This window comes from Pyxicephalus adspersus, chromosome Z, assembly GCF_032062135.1.
Source record: "Pyxicephalus adspersus chromosome Z, UCB_Pads_2.0, whole genome shotgun sequence".
Classification (NCBI taxonomy): domain Eukaryota; kingdom Metazoa; phylum Chordata; class Amphibia; order Anura; family Pyxicephalidae; genus Pyxicephalus; species Pyxicephalus adspersus.
Window position 1 is genome coordinate 8,861,173 of NC_092871.1, and position 26,290 is coordinate 8,887,462.

The 26,290-nt window shown below is 36.3% G+C and overlaps 2 protein-coding genes across 2 annotated transcripts; one reads left to right on the top strand and one right to left on the bottom strand.

Annotated features, from left to right (window-relative positions):
• Window positions 1-309: 309 nt before the first annotated feature.
• LOC140344338 (rano class II histocompatibility antigen, A beta chain-like) lies at window positions 310-14,774 on the bottom strand. Its single transcript, XM_072431426.1, has 6 exons — window positions 14,613-14,774; window positions 7,500-7,778; window positions 4,344-4,631; window positions 1,830-1,943; window positions 1,673-1,705; window positions 310-1,262 (listed from the first exon to the last, which is right to left on the bottom strand). The coding sequence occupies exons 1-6, from the start codon at window positions 14,692-14,694 to the stop codon at window positions 1,246-1,248; spliced, it is 813 nt and encodes a 270-aa protein (XP_072287527.1). The 5' UTR covers window positions 14,695-14,774; the 3' UTR covers window positions 310-1,245.
• A 2,340-nt stretch (window positions 14,775-17,114) lies between these two features.
• Window positions 17,115-25,310, top strand: LOC140344340 (RLA class II histocompatibility antigen, DP alpha-1 chain-like). Its single transcript, XM_072431428.1, has 5 exons — window positions 17,115-17,280; window positions 19,749-19,994; window positions 20,859-21,143; window positions 22,174-22,323; window positions 23,298-25,310. Exons 1-4 carry the CDS (start codon window positions 17,202-17,204, stop codon window positions 22,317-22,319), a joined length of 756 nt encoding a protein of 251 aa, XP_072287529.1. The 5' UTR covers window positions 17,115-17,201; the 3' UTR covers window positions 22,320-22,323; window positions 23,298-25,310.
• Window positions 25,311-26,290: the final 980 nt, after the last annotated feature.

Sequence of the window (26,290 nt, forward strand, 5' to 3'; positions counted from 1 at the left end):
CTTGACTGTTTACTAGTCAACAGTTAACACTAACAATATATTTATATTATTTGCTTTCTTTCAAGCTATTAACTATTGGGAATCATTCCTGCAAAATACAACCCACAAATGGACTAAGAGTAGCATCAGGCCATCAGTTAAAAACTGCTGCATTTACCTCTCTTGGGTACCCACTATCACCCACTGTGCACAGCTTGTTGAGAGGTACTGCATGTGTTTTTTATTTTTTTGTTTTTGCACCCTGATATACATGGCCAATAGTTCAGGAGTCCTCAGAGTACATGAGAAAAGGAACATTGAACCAATAACTGAAAAATCAAATGTATTTATTAAGATAAATCATTATGCACAAATATTGACACAGCATATTTGTAAGCTTCTGAAGGACTCACAGGTCCTTTTTTTAATATAGGGCACAAATTTCTGATTATTAACTAATGCAAGACAAAGATCAATTAATTTTTACTAATACCTTTCAGCTGTAGGAGAGAGAGAGAGAGAGAGAGAGAGAGAAAGAAAGAGAGAGAGCGAGAGAACCGACATGGCTGCTTATTACGATGACAGGTGTCTTATAAATACAACAAAATATACAAATTCAGATGAAACAGTTTAAGGCATCTCAATATTAATAGTGCAATTTTGCAAATGTGTGGATTTACTAGATAGTAAGATAATTAATGTAAAAAGTATTGGTCAATTAATATTTTATTATGATGTGTTTTTTTAAGATCTGCCAGAGTGCCGTTATTTGCAGGTAGATGTGATCTTCATTAGGTCACTGATCTATCCTGAATTTTTCCCTTCTACAAAATTCTAATTCTACAAAAAAAAGCTGTAGTCATTACTTTAGTATGCTTCGATTTCAGTATATCCAACCCTGCAAAAAGTTTTTAGTTCAGACTTAGGTCTAAAGAAGTGATCCTAGAAAAACCCCAAATTTGTTTTTTTTTAATACTCCAGGTAACAATAACAGGCATCACTTCAAATACAAACTTTCTGCAATATTCAATGGGTAACGCCATAAGTTTTGTTATGAAAATGAATGACCATTTTTAAAAAATATTGAATACCTGTCAGAATGGGATTTCACAATAAGATTTTAACACTACATGCACTTTTTAAATTCACATACATATTGATTGTACACTCAGCATCAGCGAAAAAAGTGAACTGTAATTCTTTTGAGGGTGGCAAAGCAAACGTTGTAATCAGCAAAGTTGTAATGTAAGTTAGACTTTCTTCAACTTAGGAATGTAGGAACTCTGAAAAAGAGATACAAAACAGGATCAAAACATGACAGAGAGTTAAAAAAATATGTAATTTAGCTTTTCAGAAGGACATTTTGAAAGGAAATTGTGCCAGGAAAACTACAGGGGCTGTATGGTATATATGCAATTAGCATTGTAACAATGCAGCACAGATGTCAACCACTACCCTATTGAATGAATTGAGTTTGCATGTTCTCATTGTGTTTATGTGACTTTCCTTCAAGCACTATGGTTTCCTCACAGACACATACTGGCAGGTTTAAAATTGGCAGTAGACTATGTAGAGACATAAGACTATAGTAGGGACAATAAATTGTGAGCTTCTGAGAAAATGAGTCTTGGGCTTATGCATGTGGAAATGTGCTCTGTTTTGATACAATGCAAGGAAAGTGATTTATACTTACGTTCACCCTGTGGTCCACGGAAAGTAGTTTGAACTATAAAGAAAAAAAAAATGGTAAGGGATAAAATACAAGTAGTCAAACACTGTATGTTAGCAGATAGCAATAGACTATAGACATCGTTAGATTATATTGATTTTACAGTAAAAGTTTTCTTTACCTTTTTGTCCTCTCATGTAGATAAGCACACCAGCAATAATAAATACAGCCCCTAGCACAAATCCAACTATTCCAGTAGCCATTTTGCTTTTAGCAGAATCAGATGTTTTAGGGTCTGTGAAGAAATATCAGAAAGAAAACATAAAAATTTAGTTTTGGATTTTTAAAGATTTTCAGTAATACATGAATCCTTGGAGTTAATACATTTTTTTCATTTTGGAGATAATCTATTAAGACAATTTATGCAAAAATACCATATATATTGCATTTTAAAGCTGACGTAAAGCATGCTTAAGAAATAAGTGATAATTGACAGGCAGAAATAGTATAAGAGACTAGCAAGTCGCTAGTGCCAGAGTTGCTTTTGTCGGTCAAATCCTTATTCCTTTGTGTGAGTTACACATTTAAACGCTACGCATGATTTAATGTTAAAATAAGGTAGCTCCTAGGAGTATGCACAGCCATGCATGCAGCTATAATATCCCCACCCAGCCAATCAATGCTGACGCCATGCTGAATACATGGCTAAAGACTTGAAACGCTAAAGAAGACTAAGCAATGATGGAAGCCAAGGAATGATCAGGGACTGTCACTGCCGCACAACAGGAAGGGTTTTAGAACTTAAATCTGCCCTAATTTGCTGAGCTGAGCAGCACAGATGAATTTTGCTTTAGGTGAACCTTTGTAAAGCAACCACTTAAATTCTTGGCCATCTTGCTTACGTCTACTATAGCTCTGCCACCTCCCCATATGAACATGGGAAAAAAAAGAAACCCTGTATAAGCTCCATGTTGTTCTGGTAACACCATACACAAGACTCCAAACCCAACCTATGTGGCAGCAATGGGTGCCTGGGAAGCTGATCACTAAATATTGATACATGGAATCAAAGAAGGAGTGTCACCAACCTGCCCCTATATCTGGAAGTGCTGGGTTAACATTTTAGTTAGGAACTGAACGTAACAGCAATATATGCAGAAAGAGGACAGGCATTTGCATAAACTGATGATTTGCTCTGCAAGGTTCTATTAAAGCCAGTGTAAAAAATCAAGTTAATGTGAATAACGAGATTATTGTGTCAATGTTTTCAAGGCCTGTGCTTTCTTCTTAGTAGCATGATAGAGTAGTTGTGAAATACTGTTCCTCTTTTGCAAATTATTCATCTGCTTACATTAAATGAAAACAAAACGCTCTTTGTACATATAGCTTATATCTCATTAGCCACTCAGCAGAGATGTTTGTTATACAAAAAAGCTTTTAGCAGGACCCTACAAATCTGAATATTTAATATAAAGTGAACATATGGTAAAGGAAGTATGTAACGATAAAAAAATTACTTTATAGTAATTGTTACAATTGTGAACTCAATAAATATACCTTATAGTTACACCTTACAATCTAAAAGGTCAAATCACAACATAGAACATTTATGAAGGAAGGTAAATATAGTTTTTTTTTTGTTAGGATGAACTACAGGATATGATTTTAGTACTTCCAGTATACATAGTGCTAATTTGTAATATATCTTCATTAATTTACAAATAAACCTTCTTTACCCTACTTGGTACAAAGACATGCAGGGTAACAGGGTGTAAATCTTACATCACAGGGAGTACTATCTTTAGATACACTGTAGTCTTGTCGGCTAGTAACATATTTAAATATCTCTACAAAAGTCAATATCGATTATTTATAAAAACAGATGTTCGGAAGGTAGCAAACCTTCCCTTGGTACAACAACGGAGGAAATACAAGGTTTACTATGACAACTAATTTTGTCTTGAGAACATGCTAATGAAAACGTGCTAATGAAAACTTTGCTAATCTTTCATCTAATGTTTCAGAAATGATGAATAAATGATTGCCTGCATTGAGGTTGCTGTAACTAAGAAGGGAAATACTTTCATTTTGGAACTGCACATAGGGAGTAATTTTAAGAAAGGGGAATTTGACTTGATTGCTTGACTAGGGAGCCTCTATATAATGGACCAAGAGACAAATGTTAGTGTTATCAGTCACAACAAATTGTGGTCTCTCAACAACAACTGTGTAAAAACTACCAATACTTGTTCAGTGAAACATTGTGATATGTGGGGAACAATGATTAGTGCATAACACAAAACACAGCCACACAGTCCATAAGAGTGCCTTTTCTTGAATGCAAAACAGTTTGTCCAGCCAACAATAAAAACTTTGCTCTCCTTAAGTAAAACTGGTTGCTATAATAACCCTGAGCTCATTTCCCAATACCCAACCATCGAATCAGAAGCTGAAAATGGGACATATACTGCCCATTCAGAATATATCCCTACATTCCTGATGGGAGACTGGGGGGGGAAAGGGTTCTGGCATCATGATGTCGGTAAATTTAGTGGTCCGCCGGTCAGAAAAGGTTGGCGACCACTGGTGTATATCACAATGAGTCAGGTGACGAACAAAAGCACAGTTGTTGTGAATATGTTCTGTTAAAACATACAAATTATTGACTTCTGCTATAGTAAGGAGAAAATCTTACGCCAATTTATTCTGATTGGTGTCTCCAAGCTCTTGTGGTGGACCTCACAGGTGAACACATCCTCTTTATTTATCTCTGTCTCCAACATCACCAGGACCTGGAATGTCCAATCTCCATTCTGTAAGAGCTCTGTAGATTGAACCTGAGCTGTCTCTTCCTGGCCATTTCGGTACCATTTTACCTCTGTCCTCGAAGGGTAGAATCCAAACACATTACACACCAGCATGTGATGGTCTGAATGGGTATCTTCATAGCGTGGCATTAGGGACACCTTGACAGCTGGTTTCACTTTAAAAACACAATATTGTACTATATCAATAGTTGTAATACGTTTCAAACATTATGATAGATTATAAATAAAATATATGCATTTATGTATTAAATATGTGTTTGGGAAAAGCAAATGATGCAGACAGTCACAATCACACATTGTGCAAGGTTATGATTTACAAAGCTTCTGGCTTACCTGTAAGTACTAAAAGATGCAAATTCTTGTCAAGACCACAATATACTGCATTCTTCAGTACCTTAGAAGCCCCCAAACAAGTGTGTGAAAATGAGCAGTGTCAAAGAGTAAACCCTTGTTACTAAGCATCACAGTTTTCTGGATCAATTTAGAAAGTGTGCTCACCTTCCCTGACTGTAATGATAACCTAATTTGACTGGGAAACCAGACTGAATGGTGGTTGAAGAGATTGGGACACTTTGTCTTCCCTGGTCCCCCCGGGAGTTCTTCTGCTCCAACACTAGATACCATAGAGGTCCCATTCATTACCAGTTTCCCAAGACACTCTGGAACCAATGCAGTTATGCCTAGCTTCAGACCTCCCTGTCGAATGAGGAGCTCCAGAAACAACATCTGGCTGTATTTATCTTTCCTTGATGCCTTCCTTGCTCAGTAATCTATTTTTCTGCTTTGTACTAGGGCACAATCTGATATGACTTGACTGCAGTTCTGTTATCAAATCAAGGCCAATAGCACAGGATTCATATCTGCTGCTCACCCCTCATCCCCCCCTGATCATCAAGAATTGCTGAAATGTGAAATTACCCCTTCTCTATTGTTTTTATCATTCTGCACAACTCCTGCATCAACTGGTCTATGGGTCAAGTGTCCTGTCCCTCAGACTACTGTTACCAGTTCTATTTGTCCAGTCTGGTCAGCTTGCCGTATAAGGATGTAGCCAAGAGAGAATTGATTGCAACCGTACTACAAGTATAATGTCCTTTTTAGGTGCATCTATCCACTGTCTGAACTCGCCACCCATAGGAACTGCTAATGAGGAGAGTCTCTGTAAAGGGTTTATCCACCTTTTCTTATTTCATGACAGAGCAGGCATATTGATTGTCAAGTAATAGTCTGGTAACATATGTGAACCTGATCTTGGTAGTATGTGGCATGAGGTGTCTGGAAGGAATGCTGGCAGCTGTAGTCCATACTGCAGGGCTGGTACCAGATTGTATCGGCCTTAATAATAAACATGCAGATAACCAGAAGTCCTCCAATGGCAGATGTGCAGGAACATTAGCCATAGACAGGAGCCACAGAGAAGTATGCTGGATGATTTATGTAATCTACATAAGAAAATGTAAACAGTGGGGTGCCAATCTGATTGCTACCATGATTATTTAAATCCAATGTGTCAAATTTAAGAATTCTTCACATTACCAAAATTTGTTTGTTTTTTTTTCTTTTCCAATTGTTTAAAAAGGTGGTTTGCTGGTGGCATGCTGGGGGTGGGGGTACTAATGGCATGCAGCTCTGTGGATCATAAGACATAAAAGTTGGCCTTAACCATATGCTGAATATTGACCTGAGCATATTGTGCTTTTATAGTGTGTTTTGTTTTTGTTTGGCTCAATTAATGTAGTCTGCTATCATCATCAGACTATCCTGGTTTGCCATAATTTGAATCTTGGAATATATAGATATGATTCTTTCTATCTTTCGACCTGTAAGCATTCATCAGGACTTATCAATCAACCCACTAAGAAATCATCATTTAAATATTCCATAAAATCTAGCAAATATTCTGTTACCATACAAAAAAATGGGTCATCTTTATGTGTTGATAAAAATATAAGGGACAGGTTGATTGTTTACCCAGTTGTGCACAAATTAACTATTGTATGGCCAGCTTAGTGATTACAATCTCTAGATCTGTAACAGCCAGTACTAATATCTCCTCGCCCCAAAAAGATGAGTATGTAAAATAAAGATTTTAGGAGATCAGTATATAAGTTAAGGCTGATAACTCAGTTTTAAACTAAATTGACCAATTAATATTCTGGTCGGTAACAGATCAGTTGGAAGCTCCAAAACACAGCACAAGTGTGCAATAATTTTACATGATAATGTCCTGTAACATGCTGTCATTATGTGTTTGTGTTACATTGAGGGACAAAGCTAGCTTGTAAATATGTTAACTTTATACCAAAACACATACATTATTCTACAACACAGATTAAAACAGGTTCACTGGATTGATTACCATCAAATGCCTAGTTTTTCCTTTTACTATAAATTGAATCTTTATGTGTTGATATCCATTATTGGTGCAGAATGGATGATTAGTATGATATTGCACACCTAGCGTGCATATACATAAAGGACACAATGATGATGAATATGAATCCATTGTATATTTTGTGAACACAGATCAAAGCATATTGTATCATGGTCCATCCTAGTATATTACACGTCCATGGTACACATTTACATCTCATCTGTATTTGGAAGGATGTTGTATAAACTGAATCCTCCACATGTATTTCACCAAAAGTAAATAATATAAGAATATATAATAGTTTATGATATAATATACATTTATAGTACACTCCGCGCAGGTCAGCAGTGACGTGGTATTATATCGTAGTTGTATAAGTGGGATGTTTGTAGCAAATAATCAACCTTTACATTATATAAATATAATATACTATATAATATAACATCCTTCTCTTGTACAAACCTCTCCTAACAGGAATTATTGAACTCACAGATGCTAAATGGTTGTATGAACAGACTAGCTGCACCCAAATACCAATAATCCATCTCAGTATAATAGAACATTACATTCAGGTACGCTAAACATTCACCTCTGTCATTAAGATAACAGTAACATTCATCCTAATATAACATTCATGTATAGTACTCACCTCTCCTCCCTGTAATCCCCACATTCTCAGATACCCCATAGTTGTATATACAGAATCTCTGCACCTCGGCCTTCTGTTGTTCTATGATATCCTTATCCTTGTTCCAGGACTCGGCAATGGGTCTCCCCAACTCGGTCTTGGGTATAAAATATCCGACATCGCTGTCAAAGTAGAGAATCTCCTCCTGATTGTAGAAATGTCTCTGAAGATACCTCACCTTCTGAGTGCCGTTCATGTAGTGACATTCACCCCTAATTGTGTACACATAATCCACGGCGGCTGTAAATGAAGAGCAGAGAGTTACAAATAGGGAATTCAGTGTAAAACCCGGGAATCAGGATTCGCGGACAGGTCGCTGGCGGGGGGTTACGAGTAACGGGAAGTTTCTCAATTTGACTTTATTACCTCTGCTGCAGCAAACAGTTTAAAGTATGTTCAGTTTTTGGTGGAGCTCCAAACATGGGGATATCTGAAGCCAATTGAATCCTGATCCCCAAACTGCAATCTGATTGTACAAAGGAATATACCGAACATTTATGATTGTTAGGACTTTTTTAACAATATGTACAATTTACTATTACAATTATAAAAAGAAATACCATTCTGACCTTTCCTTTATTGAATCATTTTTAACATCTCAGCACTGCTAAGTTCCTGCAGCCTTTTTTGGCCATTTCCGCTCTCCATTCACCCCAGAGATAATTGGGGAGCATTTCTCAGGTAAAGTTTCCTTATTGGTGACAGCAGTAGAAATTGCGCGCCTTTACATTTATCAACCATTGAAAAGGAGTGTTACAGGATACCACTACAGTCATATCATGGGGGAAACAGAGACAAAGAGGTTTAACTTCATATCAGGAAGTACCTTTACCATTGTTTTCATGGCAGGATCACCAGGTAAGGCTGCATGTTCCAAAATTGTGAAATGGGTCCTGAAATTGCATTAACAATTAAGGATGAGATTTAGTTGTTGGGTAACTATAACTCTTGTAAGAATTCTTGGGGCACTATGAGCTCTTAATTTAAATAAATCAGGAATGTTTATACTACATGGTTGTTTGTAAATATGGAAATTGTACAATAGGATTACAAGATCACAATTTATATCCGGCTTGTACACACACTTACCATTGTTTACTATGTAACAGCAGTGTGATGAGAACAATATCATCATTGGATTTCCTGTTGGACGTACAAGTTTAACAGAGCAGATCATTTAGATTCAGCAGATCCAGCTGAGGACACTGACCAAAGAAGGACGTGGCAATGAGTGGACACCCAATATAATGGAAGTAAGAAAACAACAAGGTTTTATAGAATCCCCAATGGGGGTCAGAAGTGCTTGGGGTAGTAGGTGGAACAGGGCAGGTTTAGAAGGCTGTTGATCTCAGGAATGGTGTCATAAATACTCTATCAGTACCCCATGTCCTCCTGTCCTGGTAACTCATCAAATTTCACTACTGAAATTTAGATTTGCTGTTTGCATGCAACAAAAGGCCACCAGTGATTGCCCACACCATAGTTCTCCCAATGATTCCAGGGATATTCAGTAGATGGTCCAAGCCACACTAATTTGCTCAAGTTACTACAATAATTCATTTACTGATTCCAAATAATTTTATCAATTCCCTGCATAATTTTCTCCATCTACACATGTAAGCATACATACTTATTTGTTCAGTTAATTCAAAGGTTCTGTTAAAGTTCCAGGTCACTTCCAAAAGGGTTCTGCTTCAGTCGCTCAGCCCCAAAATATAAAAAAAAAATGACAATATATTCAAGTAGGATAGCACGTGACACACTCATTGCCACCACAAAATGCAGTTTATGGGGCTTGAATAGGCAGACCCTAGCACTGGCAAATGTGTGGGTGGGGATATGCTGTTCAGTGTGAAAATGTCACCCAATTGTAAATTACTTATACTTCCAAAGGTATTACTACGGTAGTTATTTATTTATTCATAATAAATTGATACATTTAATAAAAAAAAAATCAAAAACCCCTGGAGACCTCACATTTTATGTTTTTTTTGTGGGGTATTTGAAAGTGCATTTCAAATATATAATTCTAATATGCTAGTAAGAAAGAGATGGTGGCCATAAAAGGGGGGGAAAAGCCAGCATTTTATTCCCTACACAAAAGTTAAATATCCAGGATACAACAAACAAACTATGAGATGTTATTTGACCGGAATTAATGTTTGACTGTTTTTCAGATTGTAAACTACATGAAAACAGCTGTAGGGGGATGTTGACCATCTGATTGTTGTATAATTATATCTAATTTACCATTCAGTAAAGTCACTATAATGATGAGCCTTTATAAAAGGCATTCCTAAACTCTTTGGTATTAGAGGCAGTCCAAAAGTCTGCTTTAAAAGCAAATAAAATACTCATTGCAGGAATGGCATGCATTGGCATCATGCTTTTCCTTCATGTTTATGTAAGTTTTCTCCAGTCATTCCAGTTTCCTTCATATCCCTAGAAGCATGCAGTTGATTCTTGGCCCTCCAAGAAATTGTAATGGATATGTGTGGGAAATGAGCCAAAAGCCAAAATCTGGGCAACACAAACAATTGTGTTAGATGCATGTAGCAGCAGCAGTTGGGTGGACGTCAAATCATAAGTGTCCACATCATGTACCTGGTGGATAGAGAAGCATGGAGACCAGTAGCAGCAGGTAAACAACAGACCAAGGTCAGGAAAGTGCTGGCTAGGCTGGACGTTCACATACAATGATCAGAAGCAGGCCAAGTAACAGGCCAAGGTTAGTAATGTGGGGGCATATGTAGTACAAAATAGAAGACAGATAAACCTTCATAAACAAATAATCATCATAAATGGGTGATCAAAGTCTAAGCCACCTAAACAAGAGGGTAATTAGGCAAAGTCAGAAGAACAATCTTCTTAGCGTCTTGCTTCAGCAGGTAGTGCTTAACTCTGTGTATTTAGTAGTCTGCAAACTAGAAGAAGATGAGGTAGCAATTGATAGGCACAGTGGTTCTCTCAGATATGCGGATGATGATTTTTCATGTACTAGATGAGAATATATTTTGAATTATGTGTGGCTGGTTGCTCACTGCTTACCCTGTGTTTACGTACTCTATGTTCCACACAGCAAAGTATACATCACCATAAAAATGCACATACAGGGGACACTGGACAAACAAAACCCTCACAGCTTGAAGCTGTCAGGGCTGTGTGAGAGTTAGAGATTTCTGTAGCTTCAGTGGACAATGACTTTTCGAGATGCATGTGGTCATACAATACCTTTTTTTTATCCCCACCATTGTCTTCCTTATTACTACATGGTTCATGTAAAGATTAACAACATCATCCTTGTCTGATCCTGACCCACAGTATGTCAAAAATTTTACAGCAGATGGCAGTGGTAGCTAGTAATGAATACTCCATTTGTTGTTTTTTTTTGTTTGTTTGTTTTTTCAATCTGTATCTGTACTTGAGTATAGGTGCCAGAAAATGACATGAATTAAAATTTTGGCAACCACTGTTTGCCCTTTTTTTATTTTGACTAGTAGTAACAGAAAATGCACCCTGGCAAGTACTGTGTGTCCCTTTTAACTTCCCTCTATTCAATTAGAACGTGCTTTAGTGCCCTAACACGCACTGTCACAATTTTTTTTCATTTTTTTCAATGCCTCTTCTGACTAGCATTACTAGAACATAGCACATTGGCAAAAAACCTTCCTCTTCCTGTCCTTGAGTAGCTGTGGTACCTTGGAAAGCACTGTCAGACTCCTAATTTGTTTAACTCCTATCTGTCCCTTTTATCTCCATGCTTTTTCCCTAATTAACAGTAATAAAAAAGATGCCTTGGCGAACACTATCTGTTCCATTTTAAATTCTTTCTTCCTGTATTAGCTCCAACATCTCTCTGTTAACTTCAAACTTGGCCCCTGACTAGAGGTAGGAGAAAATGGCACCCACGCATCGTTTATAAATGTTTATCTTTTCTCTGTCCCTGACTAGCAGTAGAAAACAATATGCTAATGAAGTGATAAATTATTTTTAAAAAAAATAAAATATTGTTTCATTATTTTTTGTAAAAAGACTGTACAAAATTCTATTATGCTTTGTACGCTGAATTAATTTTGGAATGTATTTCTACAGTTGTTTTGGCTTTAAACTCCAGGGTCTTAATAAAGAGTCTTATAAAAGACTTTGTCCTGACAGACAAAAAAACAACTTAAAACCAAAGACATAAATTGTGCTGCCCTATTGGCTGCCCTAACGTGTAGGAGTCTATGTGGATTTAGCTCAACTAATTAATATTGTGTTGTAAATATTTTGTTATTATTATGTTAAATAAGAATTTATTTTTAATTTATTTATCTGTCTTTTCATAAAATATGTATTTTGTTTTGTTTTCTTTTATGGGTGTTTATATGCTGTTTTGTTGATTTCCTTAAAAAATGTTGTACTTTTAAGAGAGCATATTCTCAATTAATACATAAAAGTTCTCTTGGTGTATTTTTGTGTCCTATTTCTCCCTTATCTACAACCTCTGTCCCTAAATACCTGTAGCTGGTAAGAGCTGTCTGTCCCTTTTAAATTTTCTTTTTAACTGCTGTCTATCCCTGTTAATTAAAAGTTCTGTTGCTAACTAGCAGTAGCAGAAAATGGTGCCTTGGCAAGCACTGTCTGTTCCTTTTTACCTTATTAGATGGCTCCATGATCTGTCACTGGTCAAGAAAGAAATTGTGTCTTTTCTACCTGTCAGCCATCTTTAAAAAAGGACTGCACTAATGTCAAGCCTCTGTATAAGACGTGTGCCAGCACATCAGTACGTCGCTGTACAGCTTTTTAGCAGGCAGGATATCCAAAATTTAAAATGAGCACAGACTGCTGATATTCTGAGTTTCCAGATTAAGCCCCTGTGTTATCTCTACCACTTGCTGAACACTAATGGCAGGTCATTGTTTTCTTCCATGGGGTTCAGTACTTTACATTCATTGCTTGCTGCTGTGTTTGTTCCAATTAATAAAATTCTTTAACGTACTGGAAGCTATCAGACACGCTCATAAGTGGTCAGCAGGGCAGAAACAGATGATTTGGCAAAAGATTCTGTAGTTTGGTAGAATGCTGCCTAGAGGTTTGTTTTTCCAAGTTTCCCAAAGATAAACAAAACTGTAAAATAAACATTAGCAGTCTGTTTCCTAGCTACCTCAATTTTTAACACGGTCTGATCCAGACAAACAAAATTAAAGACACGGTCACTAAGAAATACTGAGTAACAAAGTGAAAATAAAGTTACTCTTTTAAAATCTGGCATTAGGCAGGGATTTTGTATGCAAAGGTACAGGGGATGTCCCTTCTGCAACAAGTATTTTCACCTTTCTAATCACCAAATTTACATAGATGGAGCAGTGATAAGACAACATGCGCAGCTAAGCATAAGTAGCCAGGATACCTGGCACATGCCAGGACTTGGTTCTCCTGTGGGTGCCAGGACTGAATGACATGGGTTGTGTCATCCCAAACCAGCCAATCAAGATGGCCGAAGATCAAAATATGAGAAAAAGATGGTGGCGTCTGCCATGGAGAAAAATAAATCCACTGGTTATAGTTCTGCTTTAAAGCAGTAGGAGGTTTCATGGTATCAGTAAACACAAACCCTTTCCCTCTCAGCCTTCAGACACAGACCGGATGCAGAGCTCATTGTTTCCTAGGCCTGCTACCTAAATAGCACACCTGTGTCTCATCTGCACACATTTGTTTTTAAATTGGGGATATGCTCATGAGTATCAGTAATTGTGCAGTAAGTATGGAGTATTTTTAGGTACAAGGACTGCTGTCTGTGTACAGTATATATAATATGTAGGCTCAGACTCCATTTAATCATGCACCTTTACATAAATATTTAGGGCATTTCTCCATTTCTATATTCAGGCATGGCATGCATTTGTCTTTTTGTCCCTAGGGGTCCCTCTTTCCCAAGTTTAAAGTTGAGAAACATGTATTTTCTATAGGGGTATATTTTTCTTCATGTAAGCAAATCTAAAACACAATAAAAGTAGATCTACACAGAGATTATGTAAATTGACATTGTTGATTTAGTTCCAAAAACAATACAGCTTTCCTGGTTGGTTTTCTGGTCCTATGCCGTCAATAACCTCCAAATCCTTGACCCAAAATGAGTATACATGTGTCAGGTGTGGCTGAGAATGATGAAACCCAAAGACCAGCTTCACATTCAGGTGGTTTGCATTCTTTAGAATAATTCCAGTAATGGCATAATACATAATTACATGATTTCACAGTGTAGCTGCACTTTACAAACCCTACACAAAGCTCCATCAATACATGAAAATCACTGAGCTGTTAAACGTTATCTACCCCAATGCTCAGACCTCCTAATGTAGGATTTTGGCATTTGCTAAAATGTGTTGTTTATTGTTGTCATCAGTAAGCAGACATCACTATATACCACCAATTAGGAACATCTCCTCTGTGTTAACAAACTATTCTGATTTTAAAGTAAACCTGCAATGAAAGTAAGGCAACAGGTGTTTTCAGATGGAGATCAGGAACAACTCCCCATTTCTACTAGGAAAGGTATACTTTACCGCTTTTTTAAAACACATTACAACCAAAATAAAAAACAGGAGTTCGTTTAAACGTCACATTTTGCATTTAACAGTAGTGATTCAGAAACAACTAGTTTGTCTACAGATATTAGTATTTGCAAAAAAAAAAAAGTCAACAATGGTGATCTATTTCTGTTAGTGTAGGCTTTCTTTAACAATAGTTTGAGCAAAAGGACAAACTGGTCTGTTTATGAAGCAGTAAATCTGACTTTCAGACAATATTCTATGGTGGAGAATATTTCAGGTATTTTCAACAGCAGTTATTATTTCTCCACCAGAAAGTCAGCTTCATTGTTTTATAAATAGCATCCAAAAAGCATTCGAAACCTATGTTACGTTTTTATAAAAATATTTACATTTTTTGGACGTTGTAATTGCTGTAGCTAGGAATGTAGAGATAAAATGTTATTCTTCTGTTCTTGTTCTATACTCTCAAAGCATCCTAAAGGTTTTTTTGCCAGAATTTCTGGAAAATACTATTTTAAAGAAAAGTCAAAGTACTTACGTGGCGAATTACAGTCGATCATATAAAACTGCAAAATTATTATGAGTTGTACAACAGTCAGACCAAGGAATCTGGATCTCATGATTCCTCCTATAATCTAATACAAATGTGCTAAATGCCCCTGCGATGTCTGGAATCCTATAATACAAAGTGAAAGGGATCGCTACATGTCAGTTTTTTGGTTGGGCATTATTTCCCGAAGCACCAATCAGAATGTTAGTTGTATTCGTCATTTGTTACCAAGGAGAGTTCTGTGTAACTGTACCGTTTCATTCTTACCCATTGAAATCCATTGGAATCACAGGGCAGAAGTGTAGCAGGAATTTAGTAATGTGACAAAACATACTTCCTTTATCACTCTTGGGCATATGAAGAAAGGAGCCAAACCCTAGCTAACAATCTTTAGCAGTAACAGTAAGATTCCTTTGGGATAATACATTTCAGTAAATGAATAAAAGCTGAGCATTGTAAGCCCCCCTGACACTGTTAAATATGTTGTCTCAACTTTCTAACTGCTACTGACATAATTAAAAGGCAATACAATGTTACAAAGAAAGATAAAAACTGCTGAGGTTATGTAAAAAAAACTTGGAAAGGATAATGTTATCACTGCAGACTAGTGTTGGTCGAAGGCCCATTTCATGACATTTCATTGAATTGACTCAGTGTCCAGGTTGTTGCAAACTCAAATCCCACTGAAGTCAGTGAGCCCGATTTATTAAAGCTCTCTAAGACTGGAGAGGATACACTTTCATCAGTCAATCTGGGTAATCCTGCAAACCTGAAATGGCTCTGGTGCAACCAGAAACCCATTCCAGGTTTGCCTGATTACCCAGGTTTACTGGAGAAATGAATCCTCTCCAGCCTTGGAGAGCTTTAATAAATCAAGCCAATCGAGGCAAATTCACTCAACATTGCACTGAGCACGGTTTATACGGCTTAGCTAATTCAGCTGACAGGCTTGGGACCTTCCTGTATAGGGAATTGGTCAGCGATTGTTTGTGCCCTCTCTCCAATCCATAAAAGGTCCCTGAAATTTGTTTTTTGCTAAAAGGAAATCTCCGATATTGACAAAAACCAGACCCCCACTTTTTTCAGTAATGATATATTTTGTGACAAATCCCTTTCCAAACAATATACATACTGGCTGGTATCATCATGTTTGTACAATTGTCCTGTATGCCCACTCTCCCATTCTAAGATGATACCAGCCCACATGCCTGGTTTGTTTTGGATAGGGCATATTGTTTTCAAAAGAATAAAACAGACAAAATCGTAGAAGTGTTCAATATGTAGTATATTTTGCACAGGCTGAAAAATAGGTAAATGTAGGATGCATTTAAGAATAAATATATATTCACTGGTTATTTCCTTGTATTTATTGTGAAATAAAAAGAACACAGCACCGCCTAGTAGACAAACTGAGAATGACATGTGATAAAATCAATGTAATATATGTCCGCCTATGTCTGAGTAATACATTTTAAGTACAATAAAGTGCATTTGCCTCTAACTTTTGAACACATTCTCCCATCTAAGTTTTCACAAAGTGATCAATAAGTACTTTAGTTTATGCTGTTTCATATTGTTTATAAATACACTCAGTAATAGGATGAATGATACCGTGAAGCAAGAAACAGATGTAAGGATAACATAGGTCAAACATTAAAAAAACACATAGAGTTCCTTTTCCTATTCTACATTTGATGACCCATGTGTCAGCAACAATGGAACCTGTGTGAGCTCCATTTGCACTGGGTTGAAAAAGATCATCATGCTTTGATAATGTCAGCAGTTAGATCCTTTATTGTTTCACCACATTAGTTGTAAGTGGTTCACCCCCCTTTTCCCTTTAAAAGCATGAAGGGACAGTAGTGGTATCCTCTTCTTAAAGCACTGGTTTTCAGAGTCCCCCTCCCCCCTCCAGTTAAAAGTATTAATGATCAGTAGTAGTATTACTTACTCTGGGGCATGTCCAGCAGCCATTTTGACAGGCTTTTGCAAGCAATTTCTGCATGGGGTGGGCTAAAGCTGGGTTTTTGTGTACTTGACTTAATTTCGTTGGATGTGCTCCCCTGTTTTGTGTTCCTAATAGCTGGAAAATATATTTATGTATTATTCAGAGTGTTGGGAATTGGTTGAGCAGCAGACGGCCCTGGGACGCCACATGGAACTTCTGAAAACCCAGACTTGTGCAAAAAGGGATTTCAACTGCTATAATTATTATCAGGGAACTGGGGTACTTGAGCTGTGAACAACTGCCCATCTGAGCCAAAAGTGCATTCACGGTACTAAAAACTATTTAATGATCCCAAATAAAACAAAAGACAAATTTATGGAGAGCCATTAGATATACTAACTGAAAGGATGTTTGATCTTCTCTAACATTTGAATCTCTTTGTACCACTCCACAGCAAGAGTCTGCCTAGTAACAGCTTTGTCATGTTCATTAAATATTCCCAATGGCTGAAAACCTCAGAGCTGGTTTATATTTGATTTCTAGCTGGTTTGTTAGCACAGCCTGGCTCAAAGAAAAGTGCAGAAGTGTCGTGTTGGGGGATCGTGCTTGTGTTTTACAAAAACAGCAAGATGTGTGGAAGAAATCACCTGTACCTGGGCTGCCTTGTTCTCTTGTTCATGTGTCTGTACAGCAATCAAACTGAGATAGGTAAGCAAATCTTTTTATTGAGACTCAATAAGTCATTTTTTAATGAATTATTCTCATAAAATGAAGAAAAAACTGATACATTTTGGAATCAATTTAGTTTGTACAGCATTAGTTTACAGTTTACAATTAGCTTTCAGAACATTTATATATGTATATTGATTATCTAAACTACTTTCATTGCATTCAACCAAATATTTCCAACATAAATTGGTAATTTTAACTTTCTCCATTACACGATTAAGTGCCAAGAGACCAGACATGTGAGAGTTCACCTTATTTACAAACATTTTTACAGTTTTGGTAAATCAGCCACAATGAGTGTCATCAACGATATAAAGTCTATCCACATAAAATGATAAGCTTCTCTAATAGAATGAATATATTATTGTATACAAAGTATACCTTTATTCAGCATTATTTTGAAAAATAATTGTTAGAACCTTAAACTAAACCATTAATTTAATTTCAACAGAAATCTTCCCAGATTATTTCTGGATTTACCATACTTTATGCTTTGGTATGTATGGCTTGTGTAGATATCCAAGAGCACCCCAATAATGCTGCAGGGCATAGGTATCTTGGGTAACATTTCAGCAGGCCCAGTAGGGAGAGAGGTGGGGGAGTTGTACTATGAAATAACTTCTCTTGGGCCAGGTAAACTTTCAAGCAAGTGAGTAAAAAAATATTCATGAAAAATAAGAACATGGTGCATAAATATTTAAAATACTTGATTTTCCTGTGTTGTTACCTACATTTTTACATTGATAATCCGGTCTCTTTAAAGAACAATAATAATGGTTGCACTAAGATTCCTTATGCAAATTACAGTTGCCCTAATACCTGCACCTCCTTTAATGCCCCACATAATAATATGTAGTATGTTAGTTCTATGTGGCAAGCCAGTTCCAGTCCCTCTGTAGTATATTAGAAATTATCTAGAACTGTGAATTGTACAGTACCCAGAAAATCTTCCTTTTGTCTGGAACTACTCCTAAAAAATAGCAATCCATATCCTATGTCCCTAGGCACTCCTGTTTATACAGACTCAAAACTGCAAATCTGCTATAGAAGAGGCACTGCTGCCTCCAACTCCTTGTGCCTTTAAATTTAACCTATTTTTGGAAATGTAACAACTGTTCAGCTTGGAAAATCACTGGTACCTGAGGACCTGCATTTTATACCTCGCCTGCTGCTTCTTGAATAGTTCCTGAACCTGTTATCAAATCCCCATAACAGGCAGTTATAATATAAAAAGACAAAGTAGTGACCCTCCTCCAAGATGGCCACCTCCACACAAAGACACAGTCCTGAACAAGGCATGGACAATCATAGCTGTGGGTAGGCAATACTGGTGACTAGTCATATATGTTGTGTGTGCTTTTATTTGAGAACAGCTTCAACAGTTTATGGTTTCTTTAATGCGATAGGCAGACTAGATCAGTGGTCCCTAACAGGCCCGTGGCTGGTGAGTTGGGGGCCGCAAATGACAGGAGGCAGAAGCACCCCAGTAGTATCACCGGCAGCCCTTACACTGCCCTAAAGCTAATGACAGTGAGACAGCGGGCATCTCTCCTTACACTGCTTACACAGGAGCTGCTGAGAATGGCAGATTTTAGGTTTACACTTCTCTGCCATTGACAGCAGCTTTGCCCCCTGATAGCACACCAGCTCTCTTACACTATTCTGCTATTCTCAGCTAGTGTGCTGACAGCAGGCAAGCAAGAGTAGTGTAAACCATATATATACCGGACCGCTGCAAAATGTTATTCTATTTTACCGGCCCTGCTGTCAGAAAGGTTGGGGACCACTGGTCTAGATAACCAACATTATTTGTAAAGAAATTATTATTTTCATTGCTTTTACTGAAAATAATCCCGACTGATGTTTTTTCCAGTACATAGTCAGTTTGGACTTCTTATATTTGTGGCAGCATTAAAGCCCTTGTGTAACCCCTGTTTTTCTGCACCCTAGTGTAGATGTCCTGGCTAGCTTCATTGCAAGACAAAGTCTTTCCTGACCCTGGAGTTCAGTTTACAACAGGTCGAAGTGTCATTCAATGAACAAAAGAGAAAAATGTTGTAGTGATGATCACTCTTCCAGTGTCATGGAACAACATCACAGTTAATCTTTTCTTGAAAAGCACCAATATATTATACTATGCTATACAATATTTGGGGCCACAGATGAGAAGCCTAAATACTTGACAAGTACATACAATGACACAGGAGAAGAAGGTCTGTCTATTGGAGATTATAGTCCAAGAGTTTACCAGCCAGAACCTACAGATTTCCTTACTTCTAGGCTGAATAAACTGAAAATTAGGACAGTAGAATCATGTGACCCTATTTGAAAATATGTTTTATTGTATTTTTTTACAATTTTTTTTTTAAGTCAAATGGATTCTTTAATTTTTTTTCTTTTTATTTGTGTTTTAACTAATTTAATTGCAATACTTCTTTTCTCTGTAGCAGATAATGTGTTGATTGAAACACACTTTGTTCAGAAACTGTCACCCACAGAAGAGTACAGTTTTCGGTTTGATAATGATGAGATATTTAATGTCGATTTGAATGAAAAAAAAGTAAGATGGAAACTTGCACAGTTTGGAGAGGTGGCTAGCTTTGATGCAGCTCAAGCCCTGCAATCTATGAAAATCGATGAATACAATTTTAAGATTCTTATAGAACGTTCAAACTCCACAAAAACAAAAAATGGTAATATATTTTCTTTAATACAACTATATTGTGACATGAATGTGTTGATTGAAACAGACAGTTTCCAATATTTACTTAGTAGATATTCTCTATTCCTAGGCTACTTGTTGCAGAATCTTAGTATTCCTTATTTCTTAAATCAATGCTTGGAATGTATACATGAAAGGTCTCCTAACTTTATTTATGGCTAAGATACTTGTTCCTCTGCACTGGTGCCAGCATCTCATTTTAGGTCATATACATACATGTATACTTGCCTGCCAAGCACTATAGATCCTCATGTTCCTCATTACCTTTCTTCTCTGTTACAATATGTTATAATATGTTACTATATTGATGTCACAATATCAATGGGCAACTAGATCACCGGATCACAGGGCAACTAGGAACAGAGGGAATACTAAAGAGAAGCCATTAGCACTAGACCAAGAGTGTGCCCTATTTTCATAACCAGTGATGCCATTTAACTAAAAAAAGGTGTTATGATTTAAAAGTCAGAGCAAGACCACTAGGAGTTGCCATCTTGCTAAATCCATAGCAATAATAGTATGTTACCAAATTGAACAACTGAAGGCTGATCCCATCTGGCACAGATAGCTCTAACAAATGGAAATTGCTTTATAGTGTGCTATATAGTGTTATATAGTGTAAAAGTCTAAAAGTCTTGGAAGTACATTAGGCAAGTTAAATATGCATTGTTTAATAGCAACTGTATAATTTTACCTAAAAAATAGGACCAATGATATGTATTTTTATTACCAGTCAATATTTTGTATTATGTGTAATCAGTGTATTAATTTTCATAAAAAGTGTCAACATATAGGTACAAATTAAATATAAATATTTTGTACTTCATTCTTACAGTTGCTCCTGAGCTTAATGTGTTTTCAGAAAACCCTGTTGTTGTTGGTGAGCCTAATGTACTGATCTGTTGGGCTAACAAATTCTTTCCACCAAGTATAAAAATGACTTGGATGAAGAATGGTCAGCCTGTGACACATGGAGCATCAGAGACAGACTTCTATGGAGCTTCAGATGGATCATACAGCAAGTTCCTGTACTTAGCTATCATACCACGGGAAGAAGAAATGTACACGTGTTCTGTGGAACACGCAGGACAAACAACCAACCCCACTAACAGGCTCTGGTGTAAGTTAAATCTGACAAATTAATGTGATTATCAGTATTTTTTCCGTATTTTTTGCTGAGCCAGATTAGTAATACTTAGGGTCTGCTGGGTTGCAGTTTAGGGTTCCCAATACAGTAAACTATAAAATCAGGCTTGTTAAACAACTACACAAATTAAAGCTCACTGCACATCCATGAGATAATCACTTTTTTTTACATTGCAGGCAAAACATTTATCTGTGCATGCTCCAGATCGTGCATACACAGAAGGAGCATCCTGAAGCCTCCTGGGGTACGAGGATAGGTATCCTAGGAGGCTCTGGGTCTCCCATTAAGTCTTTACCGCTGCAGTTGTAAAACGTTTTTAAAATCCAAAATGTATTTAGGAAAAAAAATGTTTACTTATTGTAGAAGCAGTCTTATGTATTGCACAACTTTTAGTGCATAAATCAGGAGGAATCTGCTAATAAATGGGACAGTATTGGTGCCTACACATCATCAAAGTATTCAGTTATGAAGTATGCTGTTTTCATTTTTAGATATAGCTTGTATGAATAAATTGTTAATGAGTACTTTACCAGGTTATCCACTGTGCCCTGCTGTGACTTTGGACCATTTATACCATGTTCATAACAGCCCATCAGAAAAGGCATGTTAGGCTTTTTCTGAACTGAAGAGTGGAATTCTGGAGCTGTGATTTTTTTGCAGTTTTCTGCTGTAGTATTTCAAGTAAGCTTTGATTGTAGTTAGGTCTACTACACTGACACCAGTAGTGTTACCGTGCTGGTAATCTGGCCTAATCTGTGCTATGTATAGAGGTTTACAGGCTAACAGGATGGCAACAGTTTCTGTATTTGCAAATAAAATCATACCAGGGTGCTTAAGAAGACTTTGCATTTCAATTTTTGGCCTAATTTGCTATACTTTTAGATCTTAAGAGTGTAAATTTTACTTTAGGATTATTAAATCCGAACAGCAGACAAGCAAAATTATGTAAATAAAAGCCTGGAAGAGTAATTTTTAACACTTTTATTGCTTTCATTTTTGACAGCCCCTGAGGTTCCTAAACATGTTCCAGAGACATATGAGAATGTGGTTTGTGGTCTGGGCCTGGCTTTTGGAATATGTGGAATCATTGCTGGTATTGTGCTTATTGTCAAGGGAATGAAGAATATGACTCGTGGACGGGAACACTAATCATGTGAGAATATTTTCGTTTCATTGCAGTTATATAAAATGGATTGTTTAATTTTAACAGGCTTTTCTGTTTTTATAATCCAAAGGGGCCAACAAGGCTTTTAAAAATGTATGGTTTCTATGTCTTCTCAAATTTGCAGCTTGGTGGGGGTGAAATTTTATGTACTTTCAAAGGAATTATTCGTACTGCCTCAGAGCTTTTGGTTGCCCCTGAAACCTATGAAATTGTAGGATGTCTAAGTATACTTAATTATAGGCCAACATTGTCTTACTTGAAGATACCATTAGAAAATGAATCTCAGTTTAATACTAGGGTCATACCAGTAGATGGTACCATGTCTCCTTTTAAAGGGTGTAACAAACTTGCTATCTGAGACATAATTAAAGTTTGTTACACACTTTACTTGAGAACACAGTACCATCAACTGGTGGCCAACAATAATACACAAAGGTTTATCCAAGAGCAAATAACCCATCATAACCAACTCAAAGTTACAAAATACTTTGAACTGCAAAAAAATTCAGATTTATTTGTCATTTATATTTATTACTGTTTTAAATATTAGCAGTATTAGCCACATTTTGTTTCCTAGGTTTATGCTCAAGACAAAGCAGATCCCTTTATTTTTAGGTAAAAAAATAAATACCTTGATTTATATTCAAGTACATATAGTAAACCTAGATAAAGAAATTAATGTTTAAAGTTAATTCTCTGCACTGCTGTTCTTATCTGGTTAAGTTTAATCACATGCCTGGTCCTAGTAGTGTATTGACTTTGCTGGCAGCTCTCCTGTTAGCTGTCTTTGATTTAAGTATACTTTATAATTGGGTAAAATACACTATTGTCCCAACTGGTAAAGACAGGTAAAACTGAATTGGGCAGGATTTTGTCTGTAATAAGGAACTATAAAGAAAATTAAATTTGGAATGGCACATTGATAATCAAGTTAAATAAATCTTTTTTTTTTTCTTTTATAGCTTCTTCTACAGCGTCTTATATTTGGTGTACCTGTGGTGTTCTGCTGCTTGCAATAAACCACATAAGCCTGGATGAAAAACTAAATTGTTTGAAAATTACAACCAATAAATTCAATGTTTTTTTCTTACACTGGAGTCATGTTAACATAACATGTTAAAAAACGTCTTTATTCTTAGGACTGGCAAATTCCCATATTAATTTTATTATTATTATTAATAAAATATGGTAATAGGGCAGAAATATAGAATGATACCAGACAAACTTTAGCAGTAAATAGTATTGTGTAAGCAATGCAGCTATCATAACATTCATCAAAATAATTTTATAATGTTGCAATTAATTAGTTAGAATTAATTCAAAACTTGGATCTCCACACATTATACAGTTCGTAACACAAGCCATGGTCATTCTAGTGAGTGCCTAAATACGTGCTGCATCAGTAGACTTGACTTTTAATGATTTTGTTATGTTAAGTATACATGTCTGTAGGTGGACACACCAAATGTAAGTCGTTTTTACCCTGCACTCAGAGAGATAAATAAAGGCTATTATCATTTTTTAAGAGCACTATTACAAAATTGGTAGCACTGGGGTTAATTTACTAAAGAAATTTAGGCTGTTTACTAGCAATGTGAATTATCATCTTGTAGGGTCATTTTAACAATCTTAGTGAATAAAGTGAAGTTTTATGACTTTTACTATTTAAGCATTTGCAGGCATAATCTTTTTTTTACCTTTTTCTTGGCACATGTTTAGGTACTCTTTTCAAAGTGGATGTTTAACATGTTCATTAAGCTAAATGAAAATTCCCTTTCATGATGATTATTCACTTTGCTTACTGAACAGTCTAAACTCATTTAGTAAACAACCCCTTTCACAACTTAGTCTCTTGTCAGTGATGTATCTCTTTGCTCATTTTCTTGCAATCTGTAACACTGTGGTCCCCAAACTTCTACCCCTTGCTTGGTGTCTATGCACCACTTTTTCTCCCAATGTCAGCAAGAATGGGGCACTATTCCTCCCACCGAAACCAATGATGGGACATTATTCCTCCTACTAACTAACAATTGAGGAACTATTTCTCCACTGACATCATTTATGAGGCATTATTCCACTCAGTCACAGCAATGCTGAAGCACCACTTATCCTACTGATAATAAAAATAGGGCACTAGTTTTAGGACTCTTTTTTAGGGCCTATGACCCTGGAATTCTCCAGCAATGTTAAGTTATTCCTCTGTACTATGTCTCTGTACTTTCTTTTGTTTATATCCTTTTTGCTTTAAATCATAATGTGTGTCTCCTGATATATATTGTTGTCACCTAACCACATCTCCATTACAAATAAATTTATAACAAGGTTTCCCAATAACATCATCCAGTTCACCTGACCCACCCATCCCTCATTTCCAATCCTATGGAATCTACACTAATTTTCTGCATATAGATACCAAACACAGACACCTTTAGCTACATAAACATAATACCTTTGCATAAGCTAACCAGATCTCACATATAATGTTGGGAGTAATTTACCAAAAAGTAGCTTGTTTGACTAAATAGCCTTGTTTTATCCTGTCAGTCAAGATAAAAAAAATACCGGAATTCCCTTAATTCTGATTAAATGCCAGGATCTCTGCGCAAATTTATTAATTTATAAAATTAGCCATGGCTTTTTTTTATGCAAGCCAGCAAGTTTTGGGGCACATATTTCTTAGCAACACAGTCTGACAGAATTCAGACTGCCTTTCAAATCTTAAAGTCTATGCAAATGTTTAGTTGTATATTTGTAGCTACTGTTCCTGCAGACAAAATGGATGGTTTTATGACGTTTTTATTATTTTGTAAATCTGTTACACAATTAGTCTCACAGCTTCTGTTTGCTTACTGATCAAATTGTAGTAATGCTGGTAACTACTAATTGTAGCTTATGCTGGTTTTTATCTGCTGTATGATTCTGTGCTTTAGTACTTTTGTACTTCTAATAAACTTTAAAAATAGTTTTATTACCTACTGATGTTTCTCCCTTTGTTATGAATTGCTAAAAAAAGATGCCTATTGTTAATTGCCTGTGGTATAATTACTTGAAATGTGTTTTATATTATACTTCCCACAATCCCCATGCAGCAGAAACCAAGGCAGAAGGTTATGCTCTACGATCCACTCAGACTTTGCTGCATTGAACAAATAAGTTAATTTCAGACAGTGGTTCCCAATCTGGGGTAAGTGAAGATTTATTAGATCAAATCCAAGAACAGATTCTGTGTTGCTACAGTGTGTTGGGAGAAGGGCCAAACGTCATAAGGATGCCTTTACTTGTTGTTTGGCTGCAACCAAAACAAATGAAACTAGACAAACAAAAAAAAAGAAACAGGTAAGATGTATTAATTTTTTGGTACCCCACACTACTTAGGACTAAAATGTACTAGTGTACTAACCATATGACCCTAAAATTGGCCTGTAAAAATAAATAACTGAGGCAACCCAATGGTCTCTTTAATCAAAAAGCACCATTATGGATTTACCAAAATCCACAGTGAATATTTACGTTTCAAAACGTAATTACAAAATAAACAAAAACCCTGACTTCTATCCTAATTAAAAAAAATGAAAACAATTTATATCACAACCTACACCTCCAGTGTATGCAATAAAACAATACAAAAATTTGTGTTTTAAATATAATATTTAAATATATATTATAATATATTTATTTATATATATATTTAGGAGATGATTATGGAGCCAGCAATCCTGTGCTGTGTTCCACCGCAGTATCTCTTCCATCCAACATCTAACCCATGTGACCCACATCTAAACAGTATCTTTTATTCCGTCCAACATCTAACCCATGTGACAGCAAGGAAATAGCAGCATCTTCTGCTTCCCTTTAGCCGCACAGCTTGAAATGTACTTTCTCAGCATCCCAAGCACACATTCTGAGGCTATGCACAGCTCAAGGGGATTTCAGGAGCTGATATATATATTGTGAT

Bases quoted from the DNA above. Each gene is read 5' to 3' on its own strand.
- LOC140344338 (XM_072431426.1), bottom strand. From the start codon at position 14,694: ATGAGATCCAGATTCCTTGGTCTGACTGTTGTACAACTCATAATAATT. The intron at 4,632-7,499 runs GTGAGTACTATA...GTGTTTTTAAAG, and splicing joins GGGGATTACAGGGAGGAGAG to TGAAACCAGCTGTCAAGGTG. The intron at 1,944-4,343 runs GTAAGATTTTCT...ATTTCTTCACAG, and splicing joins ACCAATCAGAATAAATTGGC to ACCCTAAAACATCTGATTCT.
- LOC140344340 (XM_072431428.1), top strand. From the start codon at position 17,202: ATGTGTGGAAGAAATCACCTGTACCTGGGCTGCCTTGTTCTCTTGTTC. The intron at 17,281-19,748 runs GTAAGCAAATCT...TTTTCTCTGTAG, and splicing joins CAGCAATCAAACTGAGATAG to CAGATAATGTGTTGATTGAA. The intron at 19,995-20,858 runs GTAATATATTTT...TCATTCTTACAG, and splicing joins CTCCACAAAAACAAAAAATG to TTGCTCCTGAGCTTAATGTG.